General features: G+C 36.4%; 3 protein-coding genes across 3 annotated transcripts; 2 read left to right on the forward strand and 1 right to left on the reverse strand.

Moving 5' to 3' along the window:
* Window positions 1–1,067: 1,067 nt before the first annotated feature.
* On the forward strand, window positions 1,068–3,512 carry PDC1 (pyruvate decarboxylase 1). Its single transcript, NM_001297492.1, is given in 6 exon segments — window positions 1,068–1,595; window positions 1,693–1,856; window positions 2,132–2,782; window positions 2,877–2,994; window positions 3,076–3,264; window positions 3,342–3,512. Coding segments are annotated over 6 exon segments (1,821 nt in total).
* Window positions 3,513–5,159: 1,647 nt separating this feature from the next.
* On the reverse strand, window positions 5,160–8,918 carry LOC103486269 (transcription factor bHLH140). Its single transcript, XM_008444167.3, has 6 exons — window positions 8,657–8,918; window positions 8,424–8,545; window positions 6,987–7,945; window positions 6,031–6,652; window positions 5,750–5,920; window positions 5,160–5,664 (listed from the first exon to the last, which is right to left on the reverse strand). The coding sequence occupies exons 1-6, from the start codon at window positions 8,691–8,693 to the stop codon at window positions 5,332–5,334; spliced, it is 2,244 nt and encodes a 747-aa protein (XP_008442389.2). The 5' UTR covers window positions 8,694–8,918; the 3' UTR covers window positions 5,160–5,331.
* Window positions 8,919–10,296: 1,378 nt separating this feature from the next.
* On the forward strand, window positions 10,297–14,051 carry LOC103486268 (receptor-like protein 32). The gene has a single exon (XM_008444165.3). It carries the CDS (start codon window positions 10,710–10,712, stop codon window positions 13,884–13,886), a length of 3,177 nt encoding a protein of 1,058 aa, XP_008442387.3. The 5' UTR covers window positions 10,297–10,709; the 3' UTR covers window positions 13,887–14,051.
* The last annotated feature ends 842 nt before the right edge of the window (window positions 14,052–14,893 follow it).

The raw sequence follows: 14,893 nt of genomic DNA on the forward strand, positions 1-14,893 counted from the left end.
TATCGTATTTACTGTGAAACGATGTATCTAATAAAAGTTTACTATATTTATAAATATTTTTACGAATTTTTTATATATGATTTTTTTAAAAATTTAATTGTACTAAGAAATTAATTTTTTCAATAAGAAATTAAAAAGGTCACATGAAAAAAGAAAAAGAATACCACAATTTTCGTCCGTATTTGAAAAAGAAAAAGAGTGATGCAAGAAATTAATACCAATTGGATTGTCATTTTCTAATAACCACCCAGAAAGTTGAAGGGGGGGATGTGTGCGCAGCCACATCATGACCCAAATGGAGCCGTTGGAACCATAGAGATGGACCGTTTAAGCGAAGCCTTCACTAAAATGCATGAGATTTTCCTTCGTGTCTCAATTAAATTATGGTCATTTTTTAAGAAGAAAGAAAATCTAATACGAATATAAGACACATTATCTCCATTTATTGTTAACATATCATTAAATAATTTGTTATTTAATCCGTGATTCTCAAAGGTTACTTAGGTGACAAGTAATTAACAAGATTGTATGAGAAATTGGAATACTACAAATATCCCCACACGGACAAAAGCATAAAAAGATTATTATTGTTGTTATTATTATTATTACGAGAGAGCATAATAAGAAAGAATTCATTATTTGTGTTATTGTTATTATTATTATTATTATTTGTAAGGATGGAACATTGGTAAATTAGGAAGGGCAAAAAAATGATTTACCCGTCAAACTCCAATCACAATAATTACGGATTCCGAACCCATGAGAATCCACAGACATCACCGCACTCCAAAAATACCCCTTTTTTCCAAAACCGCTTTTCTCTCTCTTTTTTTTTTTTGTTTATTATTATGTTATATAACTTTTTAAAAATAATTAAATAAGGTTAAATGGTTTATTGTGTTACCACTTGCCACCCGTTGCCACTCCCACGCTATTCCCTCTCTTTATATATAAACCTCTTCCTTTCCCCTTTCCATTTCCACATCACTCAAAAACCACCATTCTTCTTCTCCTACCTTTTTCTCTCTTCCAAAAACCACTCCCAATTCCTCCAACTCATTCCTTCAATGGACACCAAAATCGGATCACTCGACACTTGCAAACCCCAAAACAACGTCGTTTGTTGCCCATCCAACGGCTCTGTTTGCACCATCCAAAACTCCGTTGTTCCCTCCACCGTCGTTAACTCCTCCGACGCCACCCTTGGCCGCCACCTTGCTCGCCGTCTTGTTCAAATCGGCGTCACCGATGTCTTCACCGTCCCCGGCGATTTTAACCTCACGCTTCTTGATCATTTAATTGCGGAGCCTGCGCTTAATAACATCGGCTGCTGTAACGAGCTTAATGCTGGATATGCCGCTGATGGCTACGCTAGGTCCCGCGGTGTTGGCGCGTGTGTTGTCACGTTTACCGTCGGTGGTCTTTCTGTTCTGAATGCCATTGCCGGTGCTTATAGTGAGAACTTGCCGCTCATTTGTATCGTTGGTGGCCCTAACTCCAACGATTATGGAACTAACAGAATCCTTCATCATACAATTGGCCTCCCTGATTTCAGCCAAGAACTCCGATGCTTTCAAACCGTTACTTGCTTTCAGGTAACTATACAAGATTTTGTGGCATGATTCTTTATTATTATTTTCGTTTTTTTTTTTATTCTAGATTAACGAAGGGGTTTGTTGGTTTTTTGTTTAGGCTGTTGTGAATAATCTTGAAGATGCTCACGAATTGATTGATACTGCCATTTCTACTGCCTTGAAAGAAAGCAAGCCTGTTTATATTAGTATTAGTTGTAATTTGCCTGGGATTCCTCATCCTACTTTCAGCCGCGATCCAGTTCCTTTTTCACTTTCTCCCAAGTAAGTTCTCTAAACAACTTTACTTTATAAACTTTCATTCATATAAGAGTCTGTGATATAGTACTACATTTATGTTCATCAATCGGCTTCAGCATTTGCTCCATGGCATAGCAGATTGTCCTGTGTTTAAACCTTGCAATGTTTTCTCTCTAATTAATCTTGATTTTCACCCTGTTGGGTCTTCTTCTACGTAGCAAGACTTTGGGTTAATTTCAAATTTCTTGAAAGTTTAGGGAGCTAATTTATTATTGAATGGATATCTGTGATGAAAACAGAGTGAGCAATCCACATGGGCTAGAGGCAGCAGTGGAAGCAGCAGCACATTTCTTGAACAAGGCTGTGAAGCCAGTGCTTGTTGGTGGGCCTAAAATGCGAGTTGCAAAGGCTTGTGATGCATTTGTGCAGCTTGCTGATGCTTGTGGCTATGCCTTGGCTGTAATGCCATCGGCGAAAGGCCTGGTACCTGAGCACCATCCTCATTTCATTGGAACTTACTGGGGTGCTGTCAGTACTGCCTTCTGTGCCGAGATCGTCGAATCTGCTGATGCATACTTGTTTGCTGGGCCGATTTTCAATGATTACAGCTCTGTTGGGTACTCCCTTTTACTCAAAAGGGAGAAGGCCATTATCGTGCAGCCTGATCGAGTGACCATTGGCAATGGACCTACATTTGGATGTGTTCTAATGAAAGATTTCCTTCAAGCCCTTTCAAAGCGCGTGAATAACAACACTACTGCATATGAAAACTACCATAGAATCTTTGTTCCTGAAGGATCCCCTTTGAAAGCTGAGCCTAAAGAGCCACTGAGAGTTAATATTTTGTTCCAACATATTCAGAAGATGCTTAGTCATCAAACGGCTGTGATTGCTGAGACAGGGGACTCTTGGTTCAACTGCCAGAAACTTAAATTACCAAAAGGATGCGGGTGGGCATTGTTTGAAAATTTGGTTAATTCATTTCTTCACAGTTATGTTTAGATCCTAAAATTTGATTTCCTCCTTGTATTTGTTCATTTGCAGATATGAATTCCAAATGCAATATGGTTCAATTGGTTGGTCAGTTGGTGCTACTCTTGGATATGCACAAGCCGTTCCAGAAAAAAGAGTACTTGCTTTTATTGGTGACGGAAGTTTCCAGGTAAAGAATTGTTTCAATCAATTTCTTTGGCACGATCTTACATTATTGAAAAACACTGGTTGATAATTGGTACGTCCGCAGGTGACTGCGCAAGACATATCAACAATGATCCGATGCGGACAGAAAACCATCATATTCTTGATAAACAACGGTGGCTACACTATTGAAGTTGAAATCCACGACGGGCCTTATAATGTGATCAAGAACTGGAACTACACGGCATTGGTGGATGCAATCCACAACGGAGAGGGGAAGTGTTGGACAACAAAGGTAAGTCAAATATCGAACTAGCTGAATTGAGATATGTGGGTAGAAAGGATTCTGATTCAATTTGTTGTTTGTTGCAGGTTCGATGCGAGGAAGAGCTTGTGGAGGCCATTGAAACAGCTACAGAAGCCAAAAAGGATAGCTTGTGTTTCATTGAGGTAATTGCTCACAAGGATGATACAAGCAAAGAACTATTGGAATGGGGCTCAAGAGTGTCTGCTGCCAACAGCCGCCCTCCCAATCCTCAGTAATACAAAATTAATAATAACAATAAATTCATCAACTTTGCAGCATTTACTTTTCTCGTTATCGTGTCATCTTTAGGTAAAAACAAGTGTTTGATTTGAGATTTTATATTAGAGAAAAAAAAAAAAAAAACAAGTATTTCGTGATGTAAATTCCTCTGAAGATTTTCTTATTGAGAACAATGTTATCTGGGTTTTGTATTCTTTTCTGGTCTATTTCTTGCTTTTCACTCTTCAGCCTGCAAAAAGAAACTTTCACTAGTGTATTGCCACGTGCTCCTCACGTGATATTTGGTTAAATACAAACCCTAAATCCCTCAAATCTAATGCCCAATTGGTTAATGTAAACAAAGGTGAGACACATTGGATGATCCTCCAAAAAGATGAGACTGCAAAACACTTCATTTGTAATAATAATACTTTAACTCTCAAAATAATTGAAATAAACCACAATATTTGATGCTCCAATGAGGATTACTTTAAAAGTATATGAAAAGGATTGCATACCAAAGAAGATATTCTCTTTCTAAAAGACGATAATATTTAGAGTTGGCGTCAAATTTGCATAATTAAAAATCGAAGTGGATGTAGAACTTTTTCCTTTTGTTTTAGTGTGATGTTTGAATATTTTGATTGGTCAAGAATTTACGAATAAATCCCCTAAGCCGCCGCATAACTTTGTGTAATCAAAATTAATTTTAATCAAAGCTGAAATCTAAAGAGTTAAATTAAACAACGTGGAAGGAGGATTCTATATATAAAAAATGTACATGTTAATGAAAGCGATTTTTCAATTTGACCTTAAAAATTAGAAACTATTGTTTATGTTTTATGAAAAAGGAAAACAAGACAGAGGCTTAAAGAAACTGATTGAGACCAATATTTATTCATTGATTTGTAGGACCTTGAAAGAGATAAAATAAGTTTGAGGAACAATTATTCTCTAATTACCAATTGATGTTGTTACAATGATAGGTTCGCCTTGGAAAATTATAGTCTTCCTAATATTTCTATGGTCTAGATTTCTTCTTCTTTAAAAATAAGATAAACCATTTTTTTGGCTCATTTTCTTTGTGTCGCACTCATTTATGAAGGATATCTTCAGTATTTCTTAAAGAACTTTGTAAAATAGTTTTAATTGGATTAGGTTACATTTTCATTTAGTCTTTGATTAACTTTTTACCCTTTGTTTTGTTTTTTTTGTTTTTTTTTTTGTTTTTATTTCTAAACTTCACACTCATATCTTGAATTTTGTTTTCAAATTTAAGTTTCAAGATTTATCCTTATAATCCAGATTTGATTTTTTTAAATTAAAAATACTCACCATACAACCGTTGATTTCGAATAATTAATTTTAAAGAATAAAAGTAATTAGTTTCCACTATTTTTCATTACTATTAAAAAAAAAATTTACGTTATCAAAAAAATCGACACAAGTGGAGAAATTCAATGAAAACTAAACTCAATTTTAGTGAAATATGACATTTAGAAATTTATCGACTTTTTTCTTGAAGGAAAAAGAAGAAAAAAGTTTAGAGACTAAATATAAATTAAAACTCAAAATATATGAATAAAAAGGAGAACATAATAATCAGGAGAGTGACACCAGACTTTCCCACAAAACACTAGGAGAAGGAAAAATCAACAAAAATGTAGTTTGAAAATTCCGTGCAATTAAATGGATTCATGGAACTTGAATCTTCGAAATCCGAGAGAGAGACAAAATGTATGCTTCTCGAGGCCATCATCAGAACTGCATAAACCCCAAAGATAGAGCTCAAAATATTCACAACAAAATTTTTGTGTGTGGAAGACATTATGAAAGCTAAGAAAGAGGAGCATTGCTTGGCTCAACGACTAAACGACCGTCCTCAAGCAGTGTGGAAGGGAAAGGCGCTTGGCATTTGGAAATATGCGCTTTCAATTTGGGTAAGTTGGGATGAGCACTTCTGCATCTGTTGCAACGTAACTCCATAGATATCAATCTCTCGTCGTCCATGATCCTCGCCTTTCCATGGCTACTGACTTCGTCTATAACGGTCACCGAGTCTCTGAAGAAATCGGTGTTGAAAGAATTCCAGTGCTTCTTGTTTTTCAGATGAGTGGAATCGAAATCCTGGCTTATAACATGTAGGTGCAGCTGCCTCATTGATGGAGCCTGCGAAATGGTAAAGAGAACACTTTGTGTATCAGAATTTCTGGTGTGTATTTGATCCCACCATCGCAATGTACTGGTGACCTACCGAGTGGTATCCAAGGCGAAAGACCAATGGTGCATCTTCATGAAAGAACTTATGGATCCACTTCAAACCCATAGCGTGCATTGTCCTCAACAATGGAAGGTGTTCTGTACATACGTCGGCTAGTTGATCGAGGCCTTCATGCCGAGCCACGACTAAAAGATGCTTGCGTGCCTGCGAAAAAAGTTCAAGAGTAGATCTTTTATCATCCGAACTACATAGAACAAAGCCGTAATAACTCAAGACAGTCATAACTCCAACCCAACAATAAAACTGAAAGGTACCTTCGGATAAATATCATACAGTACTACAACATCATCTGATGTCTCTAGTACAGAATTGGTATGTCGCTCGGGATGCATTGCAGTGTCATAAAGTGCTTGTGCCCATGAACCCCAGTGCTTACTCTTTTTGGGGACAGTCTTATTGTTGTTTTGGTTTAATCCTTCGGTTGAGTTATGAGATCCTTTCCATTTTTTGCTTATTTCAAGATTTTGCAAATTCTCTCTCTTAAACTTGTGATGACTGTTCTCGGAGTGCTTTTGTGGTTCTGGAGGTGTTGAGCCGAGGCATTCATTAATTCCCTTAACCGACTTATATTTGTCTTGTACGATTGAAATAAAGGCCTGAAATAGGGAAGAGTAAGCATTGCCAAGAAGCTTGCAACCTTCATCATAGTCATTGTTGAGATAATTTGGCCTTTGTGGATTCATGTTGGGTCCAAGAACATGTATGACATGGGTTACTCCTTCCCTATTTAACAAAGGAGAAGTTGAAGGCAACTGAACAGCCACGGCATTGCCAGGATGAAGGGAGTTTGCTTGTTGTTTAGTCGCCACTTCCAGACCAGGGCCTGCAGCACTAAAAATCGCAGCATTCACACCACCACCTCCCGGTTTCAGTCGCCTGCATGGAATATCTTGATCAAGTACCTTCCTCATAGAGATTGCAAACAAACATACGGCATAATACATCAATTTGCTTCAAAATCAAATGGAAAAAAAAAAATCATATAGATCGATCAATCTGTTACGAAATATCATGTTGAGAATATCCCTACTTCTGTAGATCATTTTCTGGCCCAGCCACCCGATAGATACTAGTTCAGAATGTAAGGCCAACTGGAGAAATGACAGATAATGAGTATCATAGCTTTCTCATACACTACTTAACAATAAATGACCAATTATAATTCTAAGACATTGGAACGGAGATAAGCATAAATATGCTACAAGTATACCAGTTTGCAGCATTGGCTATAACATTGCAGCGCAATCCACCTTCGGAATTGAGTTTAGTTATATCACCTACGAATGTGAAAAACTTGGTGGAACTAATATTTTTCTCGGTTGCTTTAGCTTTAACCATCGACAATATCTTTGATCCATGACTCAAGTCTACCAGTACGAGTCTGGCATTTCCAAGCTTATCCATGAATTCTTCAACCTTTTCAACAATAATTTCAGCAGCCTTCTCATGGCTAAACTTGAAATCTGAAGTCGAAATAGATGGGAATGCAAGAGTTGGTGGATCACTTTGAGTAATCTTGCCTTCTAAGGATCTAACGCCTGGACTTTCACCTTTCTCCGACTCCATAGCTACATTCCTTGACATTCTGCAGGAAGACTCTTCCTTTTTATCACAAGACTCCCTCTTTTCCTGGGTAGGTTGAGAAGTTGGAGAATTCTTGTCGGCATTGGCACTAGAACACGTTTTTGAAGGGTTTTCTGCTTTCTTCAAGAACTTCATTATGCCAAGTTGTACTTTCTTGTCTGGGTTCTTCTGTCCAAAACATCCATGTGGAAGCATATTATGTAAATCAAGCGATTTGTACATATCTATAGCGGATAGAACGTCGCTCTCATCGTGGCAAAAGGTTATGCGAGTGAACCCTTCATTAAGTTTGGGCAATTCTTTCTTTTGCAGCATTTTATTCACAACAGCAGCAGCTTTTCCACCTGATAAGTTCCCTTCATGACCAGTCCGCTTAACAGAACGAGAGATACAGAGCTGAGCAGGGAGATCTAATACAACAGCATGTACATCCACTTGAGGGCCCCCGAGCTTCACAAAATCAGCACGCTGCTCTATTTCAAGATTGCACCTGTCCACAAATACACTCTTTCCATCATTCAGTGCACTTGTTGCACTCTTCAAGCACTGTGCTCTGGTTCCAGACTTGCCATTTCCAATGGTATCCTGAAACAAATAAAAACAACCTTCTTTTATGTGCGACGTTTCAGGAGTGAAAAAATATGCCAAAAACACTACCAAGTCGAACTCATCATACTTCAAAGTGATCTGTAGTGGTTTTAGAAAGAGTGAGAAGAATTTAGTGGGAGAATGATTTTGAAATGATTTTGAAATGGTTAGATATCACTATTGTCATGTTTAAAATTAAGTTGAATCACTTCAAATTAATTAAATATTTTATACTTTTAAATGCAATCTCCGTATCATCCGGATTTGGTTTGAATCATTACAGGTAGGTATATTTCATATAGTGATTTTAAAAATAACAAAGTGATCTTGACGTTTGGAAACACTTGCAGAATGACCCAAGTGATTATTAAGATAACACTTCCAACCAGAATTGACACAACAAAACCACTTAAGTGTTACTGAAGCTCAAAGAAGCATTTCATCGAACAGATAGCATTCACTATTAGAGAGAAACCTGACAGATCCGAACCCAAGGGCGAGAAGAGGAACCCATAACAAGTTCGCAAAAGGTGGACTTGCCGCTTCCAGGTGCACCCACTAATATAACCATTATGAGCTTCCCTTGCCCTTCCTTTCCTTTAATACAGAGACACTCATCGTTACGAAAATCGTAAAAGAAAGAATCTCAATAGTATACGACAAATCTGAAAATCCGAAAAAGAGTACAGAATAGAAATAGCCTCACACCTTTGGCATTCGAATTTTCGTCGGTATCCATGTCCATTTCTTGATTAGATGTTGGGTCTTCACTCTTGCTTTTAAACACTTTCAGTCACCATAACCGACGTTCGCGCTACCGATGAGTGAAGCTTCGAGAATACGCCACGGCCACGGCCACGGCCACGGTCAAGGTCAGCTCACTCCCCCAAATTTGCTGCAACGGGAGTGTTTGGTTACGCAGATAGCATGTCCTTGTATCGAATGAAATAGTCAATGTCAAGGGCTTTCTTTTCTAATTGTCAATTTTTTTTATGAGTTATTTATACATAATTCAGTATAGAAAAGGTCAATTTCTTATTGTCATTTTTATTTTCTAGAAAATGTAAAATGTTTTTTTTTTGTTTTCCTTCAATTTTTTAGAATTAATTGTGAAATAAGTTATGTGGACTAAGTATGGTTTGTCATTTGAGAACCTAATATTGTTATTATAGTTACAATTCCTCTTATGAAATATAGGTTAAAGATTTAATTACCCGCTCCACTCTGTTCATATGTGAAATTTTTTATCATGGTTCGCTTCAATCTAAAAATAGCAACATTAATGTGCATGGCAGGATGACTTATAATTCAAAGAGGAGCATTTATCTTCCGGAAATATGACATGAAAATTTCGGCAATATAAAGAGACAAGATTGATTATCTGCATAAACAAGGATTCCTTTTTGATGGGGTCTTTAATATATGAATAAATGTGATCAGATTTCGGTCTAACCTTTGTTAGAAAATAAGTGAAATTTGGACAACTATTTTAGTCCCTATCTTTTCTTGTTTGAGCCAAATCATGTTCAGACAAATAAGTCGATTTCTTAATTTACATCTCGAGTAGTCGTTACATACCTACCACAAATTTAAAATAAGTAGAGAACTTTTGTATGGATAGCTCCCCTCCCTAGGTTCACACCATAAGATTTTGAAGCACTTTGACTTGTCTAGCATCAGACATACACTATAGATGCTAATATGGGTGATGAAACCATGCTAATATGGGTGATGAAACCATCCCTAACAAGGACATGAATCTTGAGTATCCTGGTCGGTACATGAGTCCAGACTCAATAAAGAAGGTTTTGGTTTCGTAACTAAAGTTCAGTATAGGTAAAGTTGGTTACGGTGTTACATTTATGTAGTTAGGTGTGTGTCTTTTTGGATCGTGGTGTTTAATATGCCTTTTAATATTTCATCTCTCTCATTGTAGTTGACTTTGGAGATGCGAGAGTTAAGATTTTAGAAGGAACAATCTGAGAAAGGGTTTATTTGGAGGCAGAGATGGTAGGTTTTTATGCTTTACTTCAAAAAATTTAATACCATATGGTATCTTTCTGTTTTCAGGATGTCTGCGCTTTGGTCATATTCAAGAATCCATTATCTTCATTTTTTAATTAGAACATGAGTGAACAATTACGACGTTGTGATTCTCTTTGGAGTACTAAATTGTTATTGATTTGAAAGAATGATATTGTTTTCTAAAGTTTTAGTTGTTTGTCTCAATCCTTTATTTCAAATCGTTATTTTGTCATCTTAATCCTGAAAAAAGAAAAATGGTTCTCTATATGGATAGCTTCTTAAGAGATGAGAGATGAATGGTTCTCTATGTGGATAGCTCATTTTGAGTTGCGGACATTTTGAAAGCTTTTGGAGGATTAAGTTAATATTATAGTTCACCGTTATTATAATTTTTCTTGACTTTTTTATTATAATTTGTGGATTATAATATTATTGTTTCCACAGTTTTAAAATTAAGACGTTAGAGGACCAGTTTTCTTCTTTTTTTGATTTTCTGGATATAATTAAATGCTAATTAAGAAAGTACCAGCAAGATGGAGACGACTTCCAAACTTGCGGTCAATGTGCTTAGCAACTCAATGTTTTTCCTAGAAATGCAGATTACTAAACCAGCTGGATAACTGATAAATCCCCATTATCAATCCTCATTATCAACATTTCTTTTTATCAATTCAAGGTTCATCACCTTTCTTTTCTTCAAAATCCATCCCCTTCTCTTGTACAGATAGCCATTCCGATGAGGAATATACTATTTTCATGGCCTTTTTTAGTACCCATATGGTCGATGTTACTTCCACTAGACAGTAACGTCGTCTTTGGACGATGCCTTGAGGATCAGCAGTCTCTGTTGCTGGAATTGAAGAATAATCTTGTATACGATTCTTCCTTGTCCACGAAACTGGTGCAATGGAATGAAAGTGTCGATTACTGTAATTGGAATGGTGTTAACTGCAGCGACGGCTGTGTTATCGGTCTTGATTTGAGCGAGGAATCGATTTTAGGTGGGATTGATAATTCAAGCAGTCTTTTCAGTCTTCGGTTCTTACGGAATTTGAACTTGGGTTTCAACAGGTTTAATTCCCCGATGCCTTCGGGATTTAAGAGGCTTTCGAATTTAAGGGTGCTGAATATGTCTAATTCCGGATTTAATGGCCAGATTCCTATTGAGATTTCAAACTTAACTGGGTTGGTCAGACTCGATCTTACTAGCTCGCCTCTCTTTCAATTTTTGGCACTGAAGCTTGAGAACCCAAATTTGATGACTTTTGTTCAGAATTTGAGCAATTTGAGAGTGCTAATTTTGGATGATGTAGATTTATCAGCACAAGGAAGGGAATGGTGCAAGGCCTTGTCATCATCTCCACTGCTTAATCTAAGAGTGTTGAGTTTATCGAGTTGTTCTCTTAATGGACCTCTCGATCCTTCCCTTGTGAAGCTTCCATCTCTATCAGTGATTCGTCTAGATAATAACATATTTTCCTCACTAGTTCCTGAAGAGTTTGCAGAGTTCTTAAATCTGACTTCGCTGCAGCTTAGCATTACGAGATTACGTGGAGTTTTTCCACAAAGCATATTCAAGGTGCCAAATCTTCGTACTATCGACCTATTCAATAATGACCTGCTGCAAGGTTCGTTTCGAGATTTTCAGTTTAACGGACCCCTTCAAACTCTAGTACTCCAAGGCACAAATTTTTCAGGAACACTGCCAGAATCTATTGGAAATCTTAAGAATTTGTCCAGATTAGACTTGGCGGATTGCGACTTTGGCGGATCAATCCCAAATTCTATCCAAAACCTTACACAACTCACCTATTTGGATCTTTCGAGCAACAAATTTGTTGGTCCAATCCCATCATTTTCTCAATTGAAGAATCTTATTGTCTTAAACCTGGCTCATAATCGGTTGAATGGTTCCTTGCTTTCCACAAAATGGGAAGAGCTTTGCAATCTCGTTAATCTTGAGTTGCGTAACAATTCCATCACTGGAAATGTTCCTTTGTCTCTCTTCAATCTTCAATCAATCCGGAAGATTCAACTGAACTACAATCTATTAAATGGTAGTTTGAATGAGCTCTCGAACGTGTCCTCTTTGTTACTTGATACCCTTGCTTTGAAGAGCAATCGGTTAGAAGGGCCATTCCCAATGTCGTTTTTGGAACTTCAAGGTCTGAAGATTCTCTCACTTTCATTCAACAATTTTACCGGAAGATTGAATCTAACCGTATTCAAGCAGCTTAAGAATATTAAAAGACTTGAACTCTCAAGCAACAGCCTGTCCGTTGAAACAGAAAGCACCGACTCAGGTTCTGCCTTTCCACAAATTGCCACATTAAAGTTGGCTTCTTGCAATTTAAAAACGTTCCCTGTCTTCTTGAAACATCAAAATGAACTTCATTCTCTTGATCTCTCCCGTAATGAACTTCAAGGACAAGTACCTTTCTGGATTTGGAATCTTACCGAGCTCGTTGAGTTAAATCTTTCTTGCAACTCTCTTGTTGGTTTCGAAGGTCCTCCAAAGAATCTTTCTCCCAGTCTCTATCTTCTTGACCTTCATTCCAACAAATTTGAAGGGCCACTACTTTCGTTATTTCCTCCATCTGCTACCTATTTGGATTTCTCCAGTAACAGTTTTTCTTCTGTTATTCCTCCTGAAGTCGGTAAGTACCTTGGGACAACAGTCTTTTTTTCTCTATCAAGAAATCACATTCAAGGTAGTATCCCGGAATCCATATGCAAGGCTCACAGTCTTCGGGTACTAGATCTGTCTCATAATAACTTGAGTGGTATGATTCCCCAGTGTTTAACTGAGATGATTAAGACTCTAGCGATACTAAATCTGAAAGAAAATACCTTCAAGGGCTCTATTCCTAATATATTTCCAAATATATGCGGTCTTAGAACTCTCGATATCAGTGGAAACAACATTGAAGGGCAGGTACCAAGTTCATTATCAAATTGCAGAAATTTGGAGGTTTTGAACCTTGGGAATAATCAGATATTCGATATGTTTCCATGTACATTAAAGAACATATCCACCTTGCGCATCCTCGTTCTTCGCGCGAACCAATTTCATGGAAATATTGGATGTCCAGTGAGTAATGACAGCTGGCCTAGCTTGCAAATTATCGACCTATCTCAAAACAACTTTAGTGGTGATATACCTGGAAAGGTCCTAATGAAGTGGAAAGCAATGGTGGATGAGGAAGACTTTAGCAAGACAAGAGCTAATCTCCTTCGTTTTAATTTCTTCAAATTCAGTTCCGTGAACTATCAAGACACGGTAACTGTTACAAGTAAAGGTTTTGAGGTGGAACTGACAAAAATCCTAACAGTCTTCACATCCATCGACTTCTCGTGCAATCACTTCGATGGCTATATACCTGCAGAAATCGGAGAACTCAAGGCGCTTTATCTTCTCAACTTGTCCCACAATTCCCTGTCCGGTGAAATTCCCTCATCTATAGGAAATTTGAGTCAGCTGGGTTCTTTAGATCTTTCAAGTAACATGCTTACTGGCGAAATCCCTCTACAGCTCGCGGACCTATCGTTTCTATCTGTATTGAATCTGTCCTACAATCAATTGGTTGGTATGATTCCCATTGGCTCGCAAATCCAAACATTTTCTGCAGACTCCTTTATTGGTAATGAAAGATTATGTGGAGTCCCTTTGCCGAAGGAATGTGGAATTGCAATTCAACCATCATCTTCAGATACAATGGAATCTTCAGAAAACGAATTTGAATGGAAATATATAATAATTACACTTGGATTCATATCAGGAGCTATCACGGGCGTAATCGCTGGTGTTTGCGTCTGGGAGAAAAAATCGAAAGCATTGATGAGATGGGCTTCGGCTTTGGCTTTGGCTTTGGCTTTTCATAATAATAATAATAATAATAAAAGAAGGGTTTAATCTCATTCGGAATGGAAAATAGGTGTTGGGAGGGACATGGAATTTTAAGTTTGTTTTAGATTGGTTCATAGCGAACGTATGAACACGAACAGATCAGATGTGGATTGGGATTTATAACACTCCAAGTTAAAAATTGCTGAAAGGTAAATATTCTGAATCGACTAAGATCGCCGGCCACTTTGAAGTTTTGACCATATTTCATATGGAAATTAAAACCTAAACGGTGACAATTAGAATAATAATAGTAATAATAATAAGTTTGTAGGTCTTTGACCTATTCAAAGCAATTTCTTTTTAAGGAAAAAAAGTCAAGTCATGTGTTGACCCTAAATTTAATTTTATGGTTTTATTTTATACAATTTAATTTTATGGCTATTAGATTCCTTGAATCGTGTTTATATTGGTACAGGGATGATTCATAAAAACCCAATACGAGTCGTTTAAATAAGTTTAGAAATATAGTTTGGATTTTTGCTTTTGAATTAATTAATTTCAGCATGTAACAATTTAATGTTTGTATTCTTAATTTTATAACAATTTAATTACTAAATTTAATGTGTATTAATTTCATATTTTGAATTTTAAAGTTTGTAACAATTTCATTATTTTGTGAAAGTTAATTGGAAAAAAAATTAGATTGAGAATTACATATGTAGATGGATAAAGTTGGTTAGTACTGAATATAAATTTACAAATTACAAAAGACAAGTTGCTATAGTTAATTTGATAGAGTTTTATTCATTATAATTTATGTTTATGTCTTTTTTATGTATAAAAGAACTTTGTATTGAACTCTTCCGAGAACTAAATTATTAATTTTATTCAAATAGATTAAAGAGAATATATATTAAATAGATTCGAAATCATATTTTAAATTTCCACTAGTTATATACCTAAGATGAAACAAGATTTAAAATATTGGTGTCATAAAGACATTGAAATCTTAATGATAAAAAAAATTCATAAGAAATGTCAATTAATATTTTTGAAAATTTTATAAAAGGAAA

The sequence above is a fragment of the Cucumis melo genome, chromosome 4, assembly GCF_025177605.1.
Source record: "Cucumis melo cultivar AY chromosome 4, USDA_Cmelo_AY_1.0, whole genome shotgun sequence".
NCBI classification, from domain to species: Eukaryota; Viridiplantae; Streptophyta; class Magnoliopsida; order Cucurbitales; family Cucurbitaceae; genus Cucumis; species Cucumis melo.